Raw genomic sequence first — 21,475 nt, 5'->3', positions numbered from 1 at the left:
TGGTTTTTACTAAGTGTTTAAGACTAGAGGCAGAAGAACATGGTAGGAAGATCAAAGGTTTGGGGATCAGATAGCATTGGGTTCAAGGACCAGTTTTACTGTCATTTAGCTGGTCATTGTGAAGAAGTTACCTAATTTCTCCGTCTCGATTTTCTCATCTGTAAAACAAAATTACAGTAGCCAGCCCAAGGATCTGTAAATGAGACAACCCATGCGGAGCGCCTAACACCCTGAGGAGCGCACTGGACGTGCCCTGTGCCTCCTGCCATCATCACCGCTCACCCTGGGCCACACGGACAGCCCAGCACCGTCAGCACAGTGAAGACAGTCCTGGGGAAAGAGAGTGAGGAATCTGCTGGTGCCCAAAGCAGCTGATAATTTAAAGGGGCACAGACAATACTTTGTCACCTAAAACACTTAAAATGCTGCCACAGGTGTCCAGTCAGCTGGCACAGCAGGTTAAAGCACACATTTATGACATTTACCAAACACAGGCCAGCCAATCTGTTTTCATTCCACAGAAGCTGCTGCTCCCTACCTGGGCATCAGACAACTTGTCAGCCTTTTATTAAATGCAAGAGGTCAAAGAGAGCTGAGCGAATTCATCAAAGTACTGAAGAAACCTAAACTACACCTAGCTCATGAAGAAAGACTTTTGTGTAAAAAAAAAAAGACCATGTTCATAAAAGTTTAAGCAACTGACTTTTTCTTTTCTATTTCAAATTACAGATGAGAAAATCATTCAAAGTAATTCTGAATGTTTTACATATTTTCATGCAGATAGTTTTGTGGGCTCATATTAACTATGGTAATATCGGAAACTAAGTTTATAAAATAGCAAAAAAATATTAGGGGATGTATAATGAAACAAAAGAAAGAAAAATACCTTATATCAACTCCTAACAAATAGGAAGAAATATTCTTTAACATATACTTTAGGCCACATCAAATTTAAAGTAGATTTATCTGCTTTGTAAGAGATTTCCTTTCATAACAGTATAATTTTATGATTCCCTGAAATTATGCTCTATTGCCACTCTGCTTTATTTAGCTGGGTCGCACGCCCTTTACCTCTCAGACTTGATTTTTCTACTAGTAAAATGAAAGGATTAGACCAGAGATTCCCTATAGATGTTCTGAACTGCACAATGTCTCATTTTGTGCACTTCAGTTGTGTCCAACACTTTGCAACTCTATGGACTGTAGCCCACTAGGCTACTCTGTCCATGGAATTCTCCAGGCAGCAATGCTGGAGTGGGTTGCCACACCCTCCTCCAGGGCATCTTATGGACCCAGGGACTGAACTCACATCTCTTGTGTCTACTGCTTGGGCAGACATGTTCTTTACCACTAGCATTACCTGGGAAGCCCAACACCATGTTCCTACGCCTCTAAACGCAATAGTATGTCATGGTTATACTGCTGCCGCTGCTAAGTCCTTCAGTCATGTCCGACTCTGTGCGACCCCATAGACGGCAGCCCACCAGGCTCCCCCGTCCCTGGGATTATCCAGGCAAGAACACTGGAGTGGGTTGCCATTTCCTTTTCCAATGCATCAAAGTGAAAAGTGACAGTGAAGTCGCTCAGTCGTGCCCGACCCTCAGCGACCCCATGGACTGCAGCCTTCCAGGCTCCCCTGTCCATGGGATTTTCCAGGCAGGAGTACTGGAGTGGGGTGCCATTGCCTCCTCCGCATGGTTATACAGTTATACATAAAAAGGGATGGCTCTGATGGTAAAGCATCTGCCTGTAATGTGGGAGACCTGGATTCAATCCCTAGGTCAGGAAGATCCCCTGGAGAAGGGAATGGCTACTCACTCCAGTATTCCTGCCTGGAGAATTCCATGGACAGAGGAGCCTGACAGGCTACAGTCCATGGGAGTCACAAAGAGTCTGACACGACTGAGCGACTAACACTTTCTAAACATAAAAAAGAAAACAATAAATGATTCCAGCAGAAGTTACTAAATAATTTTAACTATTATATTAATTACAATCATTTCATTACAATTGCAATTAATATACTTATTACATGAATATTATTTTATGCTATTAATTATAATTATATTAGTTAGCCATTCAAATAATCACTTTCCTAATAAAATAATTCAGACTAATAAGTCATGGTTATATAGTTAAAAGCAAGATAAAAAAAAAAACGCGACTCCAGCAGATGTTAGACTAATTATAACTATTGTATTTATTATAATTTTAATTTTAGCATAAATATTGTATTAATTATAATTATTATATTAATTAGTCCTTCAAGTAATCACTTTGCTTATAAAATACTCAAGAGTAACTTAAAAAAGTCCTAGCCAAGTCAAAGTCCTACCGACTGCTGTGCTTCCTCCGCCTTCATCAGGTCCTCATACACCTCGCCACCTTCATCCTCCCCATATACACAGTCGTACAGACCCTCTTCATCTTCCACGTGGGTTTCACTGAAACAAAGGGTACAACATAAATGTCATTTTCTATCATGCAGTAAATACAATAGTGAGAAACAGGTTACTGGATTTTAGTAGAAAATCCCGATCAACTAGAGTGGAACGAGTGAAAGGCTCACATTCCAGTTCTGTCCCTCCTGATAAGAACAATGACAAACAACAGAATCCGACAGTGGTGGTAATGACCTAACACCCACTGGGCCTCTCCTACACCACTCTGCATGGATTATCTTCGTTTGCCCAGGCCCAGCATTTACTGTGTTAACAGGTAGGCATGTTGCTTGGTCAGTCATAGTGACAAGCATTTTGAGAGAACAAAAGATTCTTTGACTTGCCCAGAATGACACAGCTCATCACAGGGCAAAGCTAGGATTTAAAATTCAGGCTATCTTACACCCTGAGTATTTTAACTGCTTTATTATTGTTATTGTTGTTCAGTTGCTAAGTCGTATCCAACTCTTTGTGGATCCATGGACTGCAGCACACCGGGTTCCTCTGTCCTCCACGACCTCCCAGAATGTCCATTGAGTGAGTGATGCTATCTAACTATCCTCCTCTCTTCCTGCTCTATTTTACTGCCTCCCGCTGTTCATATGTCAAGGCCTCATGGGAATTCCCTGGTGGTCCAGTGGTTAGGACCAGGCATTTTCACCACCCTAGCCCCAGGTTCATTTCCTGGTTGGGAAATTAAGATCTCACATGCCTTGGCCAAAAAACAAAAGTCTCAGTTTCATCATCTGTATTAAAGGATATACTATGGAGAAGACAGGGGAGTTGGGAAGGAGTTACTCTGTTATAAATAATCTCTTTAGAGCGGTAATTTATGTTGATTATAATCATCAATATCTAGTGCAATAGTTTTCAAACCATGTTCCTTCAAGGCCACGCAAAGGATACCCATAGGTTCCCTTTGAGTCAGATTCCTTTTTTATCTGTTTTATTTGTATTTTGCTTAAAGAAAAGGTCCCAAGGCTACAAGACATTTTTAAAAGCCTTTTAAATTCTTCTGCTAGTCTCCCAGCAGTGGAAAATAATCTCTACTTTTAAAGCTTCCATGAATGCTTCCACAGTGACTGATTGATGTATCGTCCCTAAACTCTTCATGTGAGACAGTAAACCTGTTCAGTCAAAGCAGAAACAGCCGCTTCTACCTGTCACCCATTCTATCACTACTCAAGACTTTTTCCTTTCCGTTCAAGAGCTCCATAAATAGCTTCTACTAACAAACAATGCCAAAGAACTGAGATTAATAAATTAAGGTATGTTAGAAAGAAGCATTAACCTCTCTTGGAAAAGAAATTCCACTCCTCCAATACTGCCAGCCCTTAGCATTTCTCTTGGGCCTGTGCAGATAGAACATTATAAATTGATACGTACAAAAATAAAAACATTGTAAGTATAAATGTCACTGTGCAACTCGGAGCATTTTTCAAAGTAGGGGCAATCACAAGGTTGTCTGTGTTTGTCAGGAAGAGTTATTTGGAGGCATTTGACAGAAAATAACTGTCAAATACCCAGAAGAAAGAAAGGCACCTTAAGGGAGAGCAATACAGAGAACTCTGCTCTGAGAAAACTCGTTCCAAGATGACTTGTCCTCCTGTCTACCCACCTACCTGATTTCTACTAAGAACCTACTGATTGCCAGACCCAGAAGATACAGAAGAATGCCTAGATCCAGAAGATCCAAGGGCTCTCCCATAGTCTAATGTGGAAAACAGCACAGAAACACAGAATTCTATGATTCAGAGGAAAGAGTGAGCAATACTCTGACTAAGGAAGTCAGGGAAAGCTTCACAGAAGATATTACATCCAAACTGGATCTGCAGTGTATTTATTTACTCAACATGTATCTGGGGAATAAATACCATGTTTCAGGAGATATAGCTGCAGATGAGGCAGACACAGTTGCTGCCCTCAGGGATGACACACTGAGTGAGAAGACGGGATGAGTATTCAGACAAAGGATGCCAAGCTGTGTGAAGGCAGGCAGGTGTGCAGAGCCTGGTGATGTGAAGGGTGGAGTCCCGCCCAGGTGAGTGAGGGGAGATCCAGAGAAGAAGGGCTGAACCAATCTGAGAAGAGCCTTGTCCTCTGTGAGGTGAAACTTACCTGGGCAACTGGGGACCATAGCGGGGTTATAGAGGGGTCGTGTGGAGAGTGAAGAAGTCAGACAGGGAGATGGGTGGGAGGTGATGAGCACCGTAACTAGGGTAAAGGCAGGTGAGGAGAGAAACATCTAGACTGTGTGACGTCCAACCAAGCAGACTTGGTGACCAATCTGGCTTAGGGAGAGGGAGGAAGGGGTGAAGGATGCTTTTCAGCTTTCTGCTCTGGAAAACTAGGGAGACGGTGAGTCGTATTGGCAGTTCCAGAATTTCCATACTGAGGGGCTTAGGCGGGCAGCCTCCTCTGAGAACAGTGGGGCAGTTCAACTGGTTTGAGCACTTTCCATAACCCATCAAAGGATAAGAAGGTTTGATGAGGTCATGAAGGAACTGAGATTTAAAAACAAGATAAAGGAGTAGGTTCTATATCAAAGGGGATCCTGTTCAGAAGGAAGACAGGCTGTGAAATCCATTTCCTGCCTCAGACCCCCCAACTCGCCCTCCACCAAACAAAAACAACAAAACAAAATGCAAACAAACAAAAACTGACATCGTCTTGCTTAATCCTTGCTATTGACTATTTCCCATGAGAGCAGAGGCATATATGTATAAATCCACACAGATTTTTCTCTAAGAATTGCAGAAGGGACACATATGCACCCACACACATTGCGACTGGGCTGGAACAGTCTGGGTTTTGTTATTCAATCCCATAGTAAAACTGTTTCTTGCTAACAGTTTGGTCAATACTTTCTGATTGGCATAAAATGAAGAAGGGAGATGAAGGAAGGAGCTGTGATTTTTCAAATGGCCAGTAGATCACCAGCCATCCACATTCACTTTCCTGTGTCCAGGCCATCTATATACGGTTACATCTGACACTCTGGTCATGAAGGCTGGAGGAGCAAGGACACTGTACAGGTTGGCCATCGCACATGCTCCTCATGCCATCCTGCATCAGCTTCTCTCCACCTCAGGAGAGAGTGCTTCCCCCTGCAGTGCAGAGCAGAGCAGACCACTGTTTGTTCCGGGGGCCTCCCTTCAGGCGATTCACCCCCAAAGGTGACAGTGAAGTATGTGAAGCCACAGAGCTCATCACAAAGCCAAGACTGAAGATCAAGACCTTATGGCAAACTCAAATGCAACAGCTGCAGGAAACACATGACATTTAGACCTCCAACTCCAGGCGGAGAGAGGAAGCGGACTGCATCTCCCAGGGCGGCTAGGCTGGGGACCGAGGTTTTCTCCAAACTTGCATCCTTACAGACTAATTCTGACATCAACAGAACAAGATGAGCAAGATTATAGGAACGAGTAAGGATAAGTGACAAATGATGGAGGTTAAAAAATGTCATCATAGCACTGGAAATAATAATATTCTTTTTAAGACCACAAAGAATTTAATTATATTACCAGTAATTTTATAGTCACTTGATAAAGACTAGAGCCAATTCAATGAGACACTCAGTAATGACTTTGCTGAAGATTAGTAAATTCTAGGAGATTTTAAATAGAATTAAGAAATCCTTCTTCTTCTTCTTTTTTTTTTGGCTGCTCCAGGTCTAAGTTGCAGCATAACATGAGGGATCTAGTTTCTTGACCAGGGATCAAACCCAGGCCCCCTGAAATGGTAGCACAGAATCTTAACCACTGGACTTCCAGGGAAGTCCCAATAAGAAACCATTCTTGATGGACATTTGAAATATTAGACTTTGTGGCCCATCCAAATGCAGCCTACTCCAGGAGAGCTGCTGGCCGGCCCTATGGCTCCTATCACAGAGCTCTCCAGCTGAAAGTTCTTGGAGGAGCAACGCAGGGTGCTTGTAGGAGTCAATGCAGTGAGCTAGAACAAGAACTGCATGGGTTCAAACCCAAAGACTACTATTTACTAGCAATACGATCTTTGGCAAGTTACTTAGCTTTTCAAGACTCAGTTTTCTCATTTGTAAACTGTGGTGATACTAGTAACAACTTCAGAATGTGGTGTTACATGAGAGAGTGCGTGGAAACATGGTTATAACAGGCTTCTAGGAACTGATAGATGTTTCCTGATGGACAGCTCAAGCCTGACATATCACGCCTGGAAGAGGTAGATGCTCAATGCAGCTTTGGCCTATTTATTCAGAAAACAGATATTTATTGAGGGCCTACTAGATACTAGACACTGTTTGTTTTCTTTTTTTTTTCAGATTTCACAAATAATTTTATTTTTTTATTATTTTTTTTAATTTTATTTTTAAACTTTACAATATTGTATTGGTTTTGCCAAATATTGAAATGACTCCGCCACAGGTATACATGTGTTCCCCATCCTGAACCCTCCTCCCTCCCCATACCATCCCTCTGGGTCGTCCCAGTGCACCAGCCCCAAGCATCCACTGTTTAAAGTGCTGGGAAAATAGCCAAGAACAAGGTAAAGTCCCTGATCTCGTGAAGTCGGTACTCTGATGAGATGGACAGTCCATGAAGCAAACCGAGACTACCTCAGACAGAGGCGAGTACCATAAAAACACAGGGCGAGGGAAGTGGTGTGACAATTTCAGGTAGGGTAGTCAGGAAGGCTTTGCTGGGAGGGCCATCTGAGTGAAAACTTGAATGGTGAGGGGTTAGCCCCAAGGGCAGAAGGCACAGCAAGAGTAAAAGTCCTAGAGTAAGAACAAGCTCCTTGTGCTGGAGTTATCAGGATGGATAAGTGGATGAATTTCCATAGGACCTGAATCTCTCCTGGAGCAGAATCTATGTCTTATTACAATTCTCTGCAAACATACCTGATCTTTGGCATCAGTTCCCTGAGGGGTGAGGATCACATTTTATATTTATTTGTAATCTGCACAAGTCACTCAATCAGCAGGAGATAATCAGCTGCAAAGACCTTTAGCCTCTCCTGACTATTTAATAATATGGCCCAAAAGGATTCTCTGTTCAGAATCAACACCCTCTGATGAAACATCCCTGAATAACCCCCTCCCACACTAATCTCATCTGCCCTTGAACTTGCAGAGCAAGCATTATCTGTCCTATAAGTCTGATGGTAGATTCTACTTCTCTCTCTGATTGTTTCTTATTTTCCTGATTCCAGGTTCGTCTACTACCTCTACAATGCCTTTGAGAAACTTCCAAATGTTAACTTCATCGCCGTCTGTTTCTTTACTCTCCATAGAGACTCACACAATGCAAGATACACAACAGGAATTAAAAGCTACTTGAAGTACATTTTCTTGTGAACATTTCCATCAGGAGTCTGAGGTTAATTCTTACATGTCTTAATCACTAAGCCACGGTTCCCCTTTAGATAGCTACTTTAACACCTATGGTTAAAATTCACAAAGGATGCAAAAATTGGCACTGGTGTTAATTTTGCAGAAATTTTGCTGAAAACGTTCAACATACTCTATTAAATCAGGCAGGCCTTTGTAGATGTCATCATCATTAATGCTTTCTTCTGTCGGGAAGGGCCTAGGAGAGAGGGAAGAAAAAAGAGTGAATGAGCAACAAGGAGGTGGACATTTACCACTCACTAAACACTAAAGTTCAACTGCAGCCAAAGTGGTCAGGTCAGTCACCATGTTTCACATGACATCTGGGGTTCCTCCCAAAGTGTGGGACCCTGTGGCTGTGTCAGGGTCCCCCAGGAAAGCTGTGGCACCTGCTACCCCCAAACCCCTGCAGCAATCACTGCTGGTCACTACAGTCACGTGAGTGGTTGCAGACGTGCTAAGGTGCTCACCGTTTCCCACCAGCCACACACTTGCAGGCTCGCCTCACTGCCCACTGCAGCTTCCCAGTTCAGAGTGGGCCCTTATCTTCCACACTGTCTCTTTGCACTTAAAAGAATCTGATCTGACAAATAATTTGGTAACAATCCTCCAAGCATGACTCAGTTTACTAGTATCCATAAAAAAATTAGAAGTAAAAAATGTCATGTCCTCTATATATGATCATTGACTCTGATATACTTTTCTACTCAGACCATAAACTATATAAGTCATATTTTTGTATTTTCATCTATTGGACAAATGAGTCAAACAGGCCTCAGGGAGAGTATGATGTTTTCTTTGTCCCCTGGTCAAAGAAAATCACTTTAATTTATGCCCTGTTCCTAGCTATTGACTCCCTTGTTTGCCTCACGCTTTGATCTTTGTTCATAACAACAACATAATGCCCTAAATTCACATCTAACAAAATCACAGTGATTATACTATGGTGCCAAAAGTTTTACGCTTTCTTTACATACAGGCAGTATGTCATATGTTTCATAAAAACAAGAGGACCCATCAAAATAACAAATAAGCACTAAATAATTATATTTAGTATAGGGAAAATATTTCACATTGGTTTATAGATTAACTTAATACTTAGGACATTTAAGGAACATACATTTTTCAAATAAGTTAAAATGTGTGAGAAATGCCAGTTTCAAAATCCTTTTTTAAAATAAATATCTTGACATATTTTATTATATTCTTATATACGAGTCCATTGCAGTAAAAACAAATTATAAATAAGAGTAATTAAAAAGAAAAAAAAAACTTCTATGTATCCTTTCAGAATGAACCATATAAATACGGTTAATTAACACATAAAAATAAAAACATGCTATTTAAAAATCTTCTGCTTGCATATAACAAAATATATGCTGACATGGAAAGAGAATCATAAATTGAAGAGGCAATGACAGGGTATGCAACATTTATCCAACCTATAGACTCCCTCTGTAGAAAGCTGTCAAATTCATGGTCCATTTCTGAGAAAGGGTCTGTGGGGCATCCTCCCCAAGGTCACTGTGCTTTGTACCCAAGGACTGGGCTGCCCAGCCACAGCTGATTAAACCTGTAGACATGATTGTATCCCCTCTGTTACAATCTGAACGAGAACAGAAAATTGGAAGCAACAGAAGACGAGACAGAGGTTCACAGAGCCCCATAACAGCTAGAGACAATTATAGACTCCTGAGGAAATCGCATGAGAAATGAGATCCATTCCATTTCCATATGGCCTGGCTGTGTGACTGCTGAAACTGCTTTTCTGTTGTTTCTAACATCATTAACAATACAACTTTCTAACTGAACTCACTTGAATATGCTGTATTTTAAACAGAAAAGGCCCAACACATGTATCTCCATTTCCATACTTATTGACTGCATAATATTTCACTACATGGAAAAAGTAGAATTTAACCAATTTACAGTTGACCTTTGAACAAGAGGGTCTGACCTGCACAGGTCCACTTGTAAACTGACTTTTTTCAGTGGTACATACTATACCATCCATGGTTGGTTGAAACCCCTGATGCAGAGGAACAGAGGGTGCAAAATATTAACTGTAAGTTATACTCAAATTTTCAAATGTGTGGACAGTGGGTGCCCCTAATGCCCACACTATTCAAGGGTCAACTATAATTCCAAGATTGCATTTGGTACCAAACCTTCAGTATATCTCCTTGTACATACATCATTTTGGTTGTCTGATTAATTCTTAAAATGCCTGAAAGTTGTGACTCCTTCTTATGGCTTATAGGATACAAATGTACTACAACATCTTTTAAAATATTTATTTTAGCATTTGTCTTAATGAATCACCTGTATAGAAATGTTAGAGGAAGTTAAAAACATAAATAAATAAATAAACGTATCAGTGATTGTCACCAGTAAATTGAGAATAGTATTTAGGCAAGGTGCTTTATTCAACTCTAGGAAGAAGTTCTTACTTGCTCAACAAATTTCAAATGTCTATTGAGTACTTCTATACTAGGTATTCTGAGTGAATGAGATGGAGTCCCTGTGTGCAAAGTGCTTTACAAACAGTTACTATTTGATAAACAATCACCTCACTGAACTGAACAGGACACACGAACCACAGAGAAACCAGCTTACCTGATTCCTGTGGCCAACGCTATAGGTGTGCGAGAAAGTCGCGATAACGTTTCTATTACCTGAGAAAAGAGGACAGGGATTATTAGACATGCATTTCATAAAAAAAATTATTTTCAAAAACTAGTTTTACTAGCTAATATTAACAACAGCAGCAGAAATGTAATTTGTAGATACCACAAAAAATGCAGAATGGGAAGAGCCATAACTGAGAAGCATAAACATCCGGGTTGTAATTTTGTCCCTTGCTTTAACTTTACGATGCGAAGCAAATGACTAACCATTTGGTTTGCCATTTCTTGACCAGGAAAAACAAGGAGTTAGGCAAGAGAGTCCTAAAGGTCTCATATTTCCACTTCTACATGATCTCAAAGACCCTGTGCACTCTTGCACTGTCCAAAACAGTAGCCACTAGACACAGAGAGGCTGTTTAAATGTAAATGAATTCACATTTTTAAGACAAAAAATCAAGTTCCTTAGTTGGACCAGCTACCCTGCAAGCGCTCAGGAGCCCATGTGCCTAGTGGCTACTGCACTGGCTGATACAGACATGAAACACGCCCACTATGACAGTGAGTTCCAGTGAACAGCACTGCTCTGTAGCCCGGTAGTTCACAGGGCAGGCTCTCAAGCCAGACCGTGTGACTGCTAATCTTGACTTCACCATTTATTGGCCATATATCCTTAGACAAACTACTTAAATTCTTTGGGCTTCCATTTTATCATCTGGATACAGCTTACAATAATTTAGTTTACTAATAATCCTTACCTTATTATAAGAATTAAAAAGATAATGCATGTAAAGTATTTATAGGGTGGCTATTCTTACAAATGCCAACTTTAAGAAAATTATCTTATTCTAATTCTAGAAAAAGATTTTCCTACATTACCTTAATTATCTGTATCTGTTTCAAAAATTCTTTATAAATATCTTCAGTACTTCACCCTCCGTGTGCTCTGACAGAGCTTTAGCATTAGCACCTAGAAACTGTATCTTCCTTCCTACGTTTGTACCTAACAGCATCTCTTTCAAAGACTTAGTGAGGAAGTCCGTGAGCTAAAATGTATTTTTCTCATGAAACCACAGAGAAAACATAAATTGTTTTAAATTTATGTTTAAATTTAAACATAAATGGAAAGATAATAAATTGTCTTAACTCTCTAAACAAAATGGGAAGAGGTTCTACTACACAGTCTGTTCACAATGAGGAAAAAAAAAAGAAAGAGAAAAGGTAAAAATGTATCTCTGGGTGGAGGTAATCTTTGAATTCCTCAGTTCAAAGATGGAAATGTAAAGTTTCCAGTACTAGGCTATTCATAAGGGTATTAGCCACATATACACTTCCGTATCACCTACTTCAGGAGGCAGGATGTTGCTGTGGTTACAAACTGTGAGCTGAGAACACTTGCAGGGCTTACGCACCCGCCTTTATCACGTGGATAACAACAACACATCTCACAGAATTACTGAAAATTAAATGAGACGATGCCTATCAAATGCTTGACACAATAAATGTGAGCTGTTAATAATACACAAAATAAACTTATTATATACACATGAAATTTAATCAAAACCTTTTATGCAATTTCTTCCTGGTTTAACTGCTGAGGAGCAAACAAACACAAAAATAAAACACCCAGGTAACACTTGATATCCATAATAAATATTCCAGAATAAAGATAAAGCATCTTCAGTGAGTCTATAAATTCAGAAGACCATAAACAAATAATAAATTTACCAGAATAAATAGATTTCATGACAAAAATAGTCATTGGCTAAATTTCCAAAAATATGTATTCTTTAGGGAAAAGGCTAGCTGTTGGAGAATTCCAGGATAATCTGTGAAGTAATATTGAAACTCATGAATTAACTACATTGGTGAATTTTAGCCCGAGCCTTATCCTGATATAGAACTGTTCTAAAGTTATGGGGTGAAGTCTGCTTCAAATTTGTTTTTTTCACAGCAGTATCACTACTCAATAAGAAGAGAAATAGTAACAGCATTGGTATAGCTACGTGTTCTACTACTTCTGTTATTTATTTTAACACAAATGGTAAAACACCAAATTTACAGCCTGTTCCCATCCCACAAGACTGTATGTAGTTTGATTTTTTTCATACAATTGTCCACCAGAGGGAGCCAAACGATAGTCTATCATTTCACTGAGGCATTGAATGTAAGTATAAACATTTCTGAAAATTAACAAGCTGAAACCAATTCCTGTTATTTACTTAGACGGACTACTTATTGCTAAGGATAGAAAAATAACAAAGATATAATGTCCGTAGATGAGACAGAAGGATAATATGTATCACGTCTTAAAGTGACTCTGAGAACTATCACACAGTTTTGTGTCTATCGTTATACATCAGGCCCATCCACCAACTCTAAGTTTATTCAAAGCAAATAATGTTTGGTCAATGTAGTGTTTTTAGAACAATGTGCATTCTGTAAAGGTGGGGTGTATCCAGATTTGGAATAGACAAGTACACAAGTTAATGCCAAATCCTCAAGCCGTCCATGTGGAGAATGACCTACTGTTAGAAACATCCATCCAAGTATATTTACAAAAGAAAATATCCCCTAGGGCAGTAAGAAGACTGACCTTGAAATTGGCCTTGAAATGTCTTAATTTCTAAATTGTTGCCTCAAATAGTGTGACATATGGACATTAATTCTCAGAACGGAGGTGTAACAAGTTAGAATATTTGCAGGTTAATAGGCTGACAACCAACTACTAAATCCACATCATGGATTTTCTTTCCCTACCTACATCCATCCTTTGTTTGATAAGAAGAGTAGCATTTATAAAGAAAAGGAAAAAATTCCAGATAATAGGAATAAGAGTGACGTGTGAGGAAGGTGGGAGAGGTGGGCAGGGCTTGTGTGTGTATGCTTTAAAAGGGTGAGCTAGATTCCAAAATCCATGAAGGATCATTGGACAAGTTTAAGGAAGAGAGCAGGGTCAAAACTGCATCTTTAGAATGTCACTCAGCAACGTGAAGGTCAGACTGGAGTAGGAGGACACTGGATAGAGACAGGGGCCAGAGATCCACAAAGGGGAGGGTTCTCAATCATCCAGGTAAGAAATGGGAGGTCTCAGCTAAGACAGCAGCAGGGGAGCTAGAGAAGAGGCAGAAACGGTGACCTATTTAGGAACAGAGGCCGAGGCACTGGGGAAGCTGCAGGAGGAGGAAGCACCCAGGACCATCTGGACTGGCTGCTACAGTGTGGAGGGGCCGGCTCCACCACTGCCCACCCTCAAGCTCCAGGATGCTCCAGAGCAGGAAGTTCTTGTTCTCTGTTTCCTCCAAACACCTGAGTATGTTCATCCTGAACTCAGCCTGGCTGATTCCCACCCAGAGCCTTCTCTGACCATCTCCCTGCTCCAGACTGGGTTCTTTCTGTCCCCACAGGACCCTGGACATCACTCTGCCCTAGCACCTACCACCTTGTTTAAAAATTTATCTACTATTTAAAATATTTCAGAAGGACTCATATTTGTCAGCTGAAATAATACAGAAACACATAAAAGTTGCACCCCCCAACCCATACACACACAAAGCTCTCTCACTTTCTGCCTAAAGGAAACCAAAGGTAAGAATCTGGTGTGATTCTTGAAGAATTTTTTTTTACGATCATTATTTTAGCTAATGTGTTTCTATTATACAGATTTTTCTACAAACATGCTTTTGTCATTTAAAAAAATATCACAGATAGTGGTGTCAACACATAAGATCTTCTTTATTCATTTTAATGTTGTACCACATTCCAATGTCATATAACAAAATGACTTAACCATTCCCTTGCTGGTGAGTTTTTTCAACACTTTGCTACAGCAATGCTGTAATTAGCATTCTTGCCAAATACCTTTTCAATCGTGTGCAGGTACGTCTATAGGAAGGATTCCAAGATGGGACAGACTAAGGTATAACCATCACTCTTCAAAAAATTTGCACAAATTCACATCACACCTGAAGAGTGTGTAAGAATATAACAAGGCAGGGACTTCCCTGATGATCCAGTGGTTAAGAACCTGCCTTGCAATGCAGCAGACGCGGGTCAGATCCCTGTTTCAGGACATCCTACATGCTGTGGAGCAACTAAGCCTGAGCACCACAACTACTGAGCTTGAGCACCACAACTACTAAGCCCAAGCACCACAACTACTAAGCCTGCACATCATAACTAAAACCCAAATAAATATTTTTTTAAAAAGAACATAACAAGGCATTCTAATGACCTGTTCATTTGTCTGTCCTCCCCATCCAACAATGGAGAATACCTTAAGGGCAAGGAAGTTGCTTCTTCACTGTTCTATTCCCATCACGGAGCTCACAGCCAGATTCCTACAACCACTTAACACAAAAATATTTGTTGCTGAAACGAATGACTAATACTTACCTTGCAAAACTGTTGTGAGGATTAGGGATAATATGTGTAAAGATATGTAAAGAGATTAGCCTGCCACAAGTGAGGAATGAATGAATAATTGAAGAGGTCCATTATGAAAATTAAATATTAAGTATGAGAAAGAGTTGCTTATCTCCTCAAACCTAGAGACAACATACACAGTGGCACTCCCCCATCAAAATTTCCCCCTAATGATAATTTTTATCTAGCTTGAGCTCTTTATTTTTTCCATCCACCCCCATTAGTCAGTCTAAAAGCCGTGAAATAAAAAGTCTACACAAACAGAATGGCAACACTGTATACTAACAAAGCCACCCATTTTAACCCTTCTCTTCATGAGTCCTTCTGGCTAATTCTCCCCCTCTGCTAATCTAGCACATTTAGTGCTATTGATATTGCAATTTGTGAGGAAAACAAGTCAACCGTGCAGAACCAGTTTGTCACAGCTCCTTTCAAAGTCCTTTCAAAGCCCTGACTTAAGGAAGCTGTGGACATAGAGAAGAACAAGAGCAACCATGGGGACCAGCACACAGGTCTGCTATGGATTTACCTCCTTCAGTTATCTACTCTGAACCTTTCTCTCTTAACTCTCTCCCAGAGCAATGAGAAGGCTCTGAAGATTCCTGAACAGGAAGCTGGATGCAACGGGAATTCCTGGGGAAGTGTTCCATCCAGGAAGGGAGGTTCTGAAAGGGCAATCAGATGGCTGCAGGCTTTAACCCCATGCGGCAGACAAGCTGAGCAGTCCCAGAAGGTTCTGCAGCATGAAGCTGCCGCCTCGCAGCTGAAGCCACAGACAGGGATGCTGCATCATGGTTCCTACAGGCTCAGAGCAAGGGCCCTGTGAGGTCACGGAGGAAAAACCCAGGCCCCAGAGGACACAGGTGGGAGTGTGGGCCTGGCCGTGCTTAGCTGGGTAATTCAAACAGAAGGACAGGCCTGCAGACTAGCTCAGGGCAACAGAAGCAGCCCAGAGATCTGGTTTTACCCAAGCACACTATTCTCTGACCCAACCAGACGCTGAGTTTCAGAATAACAAAGTATCTCACCTTCTCCTAAGAAATCAACAGAACTCATTACCTTAAGTTTCTTTGCAATTCTCATCTCATACAGTGAATTACCCCATTAGGATACAGTGTGGCTCAGGGCCATTTCCAGCAACGTGTTTGCATCTTTCTCTCCTAAAATACCTGCTGTTGCTTTGAATATCATAATTACTGAGCACTTCTTCTGTGGGGAAAGCAAAGCAGTACAACCACATAAAATGAATAAAATATTATTTCTGTATATCAAGAAAGTTACAAACTATGGGAAATACATCTGCATTTTTCAAAAGAGTAGAGTATCTATATGGGTTCAAGTGGGTCCAAATTATCTTGTGCAGGTCTTGATACTAATCATAAATGCAAGGATTATTCTATATACGTTATTCTGAGGTCTCAAACATAAAGTGCTATAAAGAAAAGGAACTTCTCTTTAGGAAAGCAATATACTAGACTGGTTATGATGCAAGCCTAAGACTCATGTTTTCTGGATTCTAAATCCCAGCTCCACCTCTCACTAGCTGGGCGTCCACTTAGGACCATCCCATATTCTCACTGCTATTTCCTAATGCCATCGTTGCCACCATCATCATTGGTAAAGAAAGATTTGATCTTTGCAAAGTACTTTCAAAAATTAAATGTGACATTTTCCTCAAGTTATTATATGATACAAAAGAAAACTTTCCAAAGGCTGGGAATATATTTAATAAATTATGTTGTACATTCCAGTACATGATAGCCAATGTTTGTTAATAGCTGCCAACAGTTGCTAAACTGGTCTAATTATAACACTTTCCTCTTTAAAAATGAGGGCTGTGGATGTAAATGTTTTTCTTTTATTTAGTGTTCATTTTCTGCTTCTGTGTAATTAATGTTTAATCAAAATAATCAAATAAAAATACCAACTCCTGTCATACAGAAGTATTTCTAAGAGCCTGAAAACAACTCCATGTGACCTTGCTACAGTGAATTTTAGTAAAAAGCAAGCAAACAAATGTTCCCACCCAGTCTGCTCATGAAACACTAGTAGGACCAGAATCACATACAGCTCATATGGAATTAAAACAGCTCTGAGAATTGGCAGTACGGAGGGAGGGGCTCAGAGATCATCTCCTCTCAGTCCCCATTATCTCCATACTCACTGCCTCAAATAAATATAAATACCTATAAACTTTTTCATAGAGGAAAACACAGGCAGAACACTCTATGACATAAAGATGACAGCAAGATCCTCTATGACCCACCTCCCAGGGTAAAGAAAATAAAAATAAATAAACAAGTGGGACCTAATTAAAGTTAAAAGCTTTTGCACAGCCAAGGAAACTATACACAAGGTAAAGAAATAACCCTCAGAATGGGAGAAAATATTAGCAAATGAAACAACTGACAAAGGATTACTTTCCAAAACATACAAGCAGCTCTTGCAACTCGATGCCAGAAAAACAACCCAATCAAAGAGCGGGCAGAAGACCTAAACAGACATTTCTCCAAAGAAGACATGGCTAACAAACACATGCAAAGATGCTCAATACCGCTCATTATTAGAGAAACGCAAATCAAGACTGCAATGAGATATCACCTCTACTGGTCAGAATGGCCTTCATTACAAAATCTGGAGAGGGTGTAGAGAAAAGGGAATGCATTCTGGAGAGCGTATGGAGAAAGGGGAACCCTCCTGCACTGTTGGTGGGAATGTAAACTGATACAGCCACTACGGAGGACAGCATGGAGATTCCTTTTTAAAAAAATAGGAATAAAACTACTGTATGACCCAACAATCCCACAACTGGGCACATACCCAGAGGAAACCATAACTGAAAAAAACACATGAACCTCCATGTTAATTGCAGCATTATTTACAATAGCTAGGACATGAGAGCAACCTAGATGTCCACGACAGATGAATGGATAAAGAAGCTGTGGTACATATATACAATGGAATGTCAGCCATAAAACTGAATGCATTTGAGGCAGATCTAAGGAGGTGGATGAACCTAGAGCCTGCTATACAGAGTGAAGTAATTCAGAAAGCGAAAAACAAATATTGTCTATAAACGCATATATAGAGAGAGCCTAGAAGGATGGTACTGATGAACCTATCTGCAGGGCAGCAACGGAGATGCAGACACAGAGAACAGACGTGTGGATGCAGAGGCATGGGGGTTCAAGGGAGGAGAGGGTGGGACAAATGGAGAGGATGGATTGCGAGAGTAGCATGGAAACACACACTACCATATGTAAAAAGGACAGCCAGCGGGACCTTGCTGTGTGACTCAACAGAACTCAAATGGGGGCTCTGTGACAATCTAGAAGGGTGGGATGGGGTGGCAGGGAGGGTCATATATACATATATACATATACATATATATAGCTGATTCATGTTGATGTATGGCAGAAACCAACACAACATTGTAAAGCAATTATCCTTCAATTAAAAAACAATTTTTTTTTTAAATCCATGTAACTAGAGTACATGTGTCATTTAATCACAATTTCAGGACAAGTCCTTTGGCTGGATTGCCACCCCCAACCATACAGCAATCCTCCCAACTCCATCCTATAGAGAAATTCTAGAGCCATCACCACAGTCTATTCAGGTGATCCTTAATTACTTTTAAGTCTCAAACTGCTTTGAGAGTCTGATAAAAGTTCTTGGTTCTTTCCTGGGGTTGGAGGGGCGGGGCGACCCTATATACAAATATACACATACACATTAAATATATAAGTCTACCAAATTCTGAAATCTAGGGACCTCTTGAAGACCATTCAAGAATTTCCTAGATTTTCACTCAAACTCCTTCTTTGCCTATAAGAAAACCAAGGTGCAGAAAAATTAACTAGCTTGTCCAAGGTCAAAGAACCAATAGCAGCAGAACCCAGGTCCCTTATCCTCTACCCAGGCTACTGATCTTTCCAATTCACTCTCTTGTCTATGAATCTCCTGCATTTACTCCCTGAACATCTACAGAATACTCACTACGAGCTAGACACCCGATCAATTTGTATACTGAGGATAACAAAATGGAGATAATTCCTATACAGAGTGAAGTAAGCCAGAAAGAAAAACACCAATACAGTACACTAACACATATATAGAATTTAGAAAGATGGTAACAGTATACGAGACAGCAAAAAAGACACTGATGTACAGAACAGTCTTTTGGACTCTGTGGGAGAGGGAGAGGGTGGGATGATTTGGGAGAATGGCATTGAAACATGTATAATATCATATATGAAACGAGTCGCCAGTCCAGGTTCGAGGCACGATACTGGATGCTTGGGGCTGGTGCACTGGGATGACCCAGAGGGATGGTACGTGGAGGGAGGAGGGTTCAGGATGGGGAACACGTGTATACCTGTGGTGGATTCATGTTGATATATGGCAAAACCAATACAATATTGTAAAGTTAAAAAAAAAAAAGAAAAAAGAAAACCCACCAGCTGTCAGGAAAGACCACAAGGATGATTAGTGAAAACAAAGACCTAGTGTTTCAAAGCACATCCACAACCCAGAGGAGAGAGAGGTCAGCTCTCCCCTTCAACCTGAAGGATAAAGTAAGGGAGGCTCAAAGTTCAGTTCAGTTCAGTCGCTCAGTCGTGTCTGACTCTTTGCGACGCCGTGAATCACAGCACGCCAGGCCTCCCTGTCCATCACCAACTCCCGGAGTTCACCCAGACTCACGTCCATCGAGTCAGTGATGCCATCCAGCCATCTCATCCTCTGTCGTCCCCTTCTTCTCCTGCCCCCAATCCCTCCATGCTAAAGCTGAAACTCCAGTACTTTGGCCATCTCATGTGAAGAGTTGACTCATTGGAAAAGGGAGGCTCAAAAGTTGACCCTAAAAGAGGGGACCCAAGGCTGAACCTTGAAAGGCAAAAGAGAATTTCTTGGACTGTCTGCATGTTAAGTGAGGGATGATGGGTGAGAAACACCACCCTCTGACCCCATCCCCTCCATCGTCACCTGTTCCAATGAGAACATTTGCACCTTACTCTCTGAGAAGATCTTAGTAGTTGCCATTTCCTGAATCATAGTTTCCTTATTTGGTAGACAGTGAATAATTTTCAGGTTCTAAGAGACAAGGTCACTAAGCAAATTTTTTTCTAAACCAAACAGACCAGCTCTTGTCTTGTGAGGCATTTCCACACCGCTGTCATCTTGCTGTCTCTACATTCTTGGTCTCCACACTCTGCATCAGAAGACCCAGCAGAGCATCTTCTCTTCAAGCCTGTTTCTGCTCCCTATTCCCAAGGAGCTCACAGTCTCACTCCTCTCCCTCATCTGCCCAGACACCCAGGAAACTTTCCAGAATGGCACTTCTCCTTCACACCCTATCCTAGCAACCCACCCTTTTAAATGTCTCTCAGTCCGACTCTTTCTCTCTCCTAGTGCTCCTGCCTTAGTCCAGGCTTTATTTCTTGCCTTGATTATTGGAACAGCCTTCCAGTTCGTTTCCATGCCTTCAACTTCACTCCCTTCAAACTCATCTTCTGCTTCGTGACCATAGAGGCCGTGTGAGTTTCAGAACTGTCCATCTGAGTACACCACCATCACCACTATGCACACCTTAAAATTCCTGAATGTGAGCCCTCGTGCAGGGATCAAGTCATTTAGCTGCACACTCAGCAGCCTTCACTTGAGCTGGTCTGCTCCCTTTCAGCCTTATTCTGCCTACTCACTTCATATTTCCTGTTCAGCCCTGTCCAATCACTTTGCCTGCTGTGCTCTAGATAGATTCCGGAACCATACACATAAATTCTAGCAGGTCGTAAAATTCACTTTACTATAATTCACAGAGATAGTTTCAAAATGAACACTTTCAAACTCAAGCGCTGGCAGGAGAAAAGCAAACTGGTATCAGCCATGCTAATTTTCTCACACCAAGTAAACAGAATTTACAGCTTTTCTTACACACCATTCTAACCATCCCCTGGGTCCAAATACCAAACCAGATGAAACCTGAAATTCATCAGTGCAGAGTTAGGTGTCTGAAGCACGACTCTCTAGTTAGATGCAAACATAAATACTGCTTCTCCTATATTTACAATGGTCTGTTAGGATATGTTGAACTTAGTATGCGAATAATAAAGAATTCAATTATTTGTATGCAACTAAAAAATAGTTTTGAAAACATAATTGTATTTGCAAATTATTTCCTGCCTTAACACAGAGACACAATCTACAAATATTATGTGACACTTTTAACATGTTCACTACCACAACAGAGAGTTTAGCTGTGGACCCTGTAGGTAAACACTGATTACTCACTGCACAGTTATAGTAATGACTAGTTCAGCATTTGAGGTTGTAGCAGTGTCATTACCAGTTCACTGAGAACCCACTGTGGCTTTCACACAACTCACTTTAAACAGACATGTCCTATGTGTTAGTATCAGGCCGGAGAAGAAGAAGTTTTTGTGATCAGAAATAGACTGGGAGAGTTCTGTGTTACTTAAGGGACTTGGAAATAGAATGAATTTTCAAAACTGCTCACAAATCATTCAGCTGGGTCAAAGTTAACATATTTTCCAAACCCGGCTCACTTTCAAAGTCATGCAGAGATCTCTCCTCTTTGGCTTCCTGCTTCCAGC

The 21,475-nt window shown here is 40.8% G+C and overlaps 1 protein-coding gene across 1 annotated transcript in view; it reads right to left on the bottom strand.

The window, feature by feature from the left end:
• Positions 1-21,475, bottom strand: part of VAV3 (vav guanine nucleotide exchange factor 3) — a 434,748-nt gene that overhangs the window by 227,824 nt on the left and 185,449 nt on the right. The window contains exons 3-5 of the mRNA XM_070779927.1: positions 10,429-10,487; positions 7,946-8,011; positions 2,336-2,444 (exon numbers count right to left, since the gene is read on the bottom strand). Of these exons, the coding sequence (XP_070636028.1) occupies positions 2,336-2,444; positions 7,946-8,011; positions 10,429-10,487 (234 nt within the window). The remainder of the gene's footprint in view (positions 1-2,335; positions 2,445-7,945; positions 8,012-10,428; positions 10,488-21,475) is intronic.

This window comes from Bos indicus, chromosome 3 (assembly GCF_029378745.1).
Source record: "Bos indicus isolate NIAB-ARS_2022 breed Sahiwal x Tharparkar chromosome 3, NIAB-ARS_B.indTharparkar_mat_pri_1.0, whole genome shotgun sequence".
NCBI lineage: Eukaryota > Metazoa > Chordata > Mammalia > Artiodactyla > Bovidae > Bos > Bos indicus.
The sequence above is the reverse complement of the archived record's forward strand: the minus strand, read 5'-3'. Positions and strand labels throughout refer to the sequence as shown.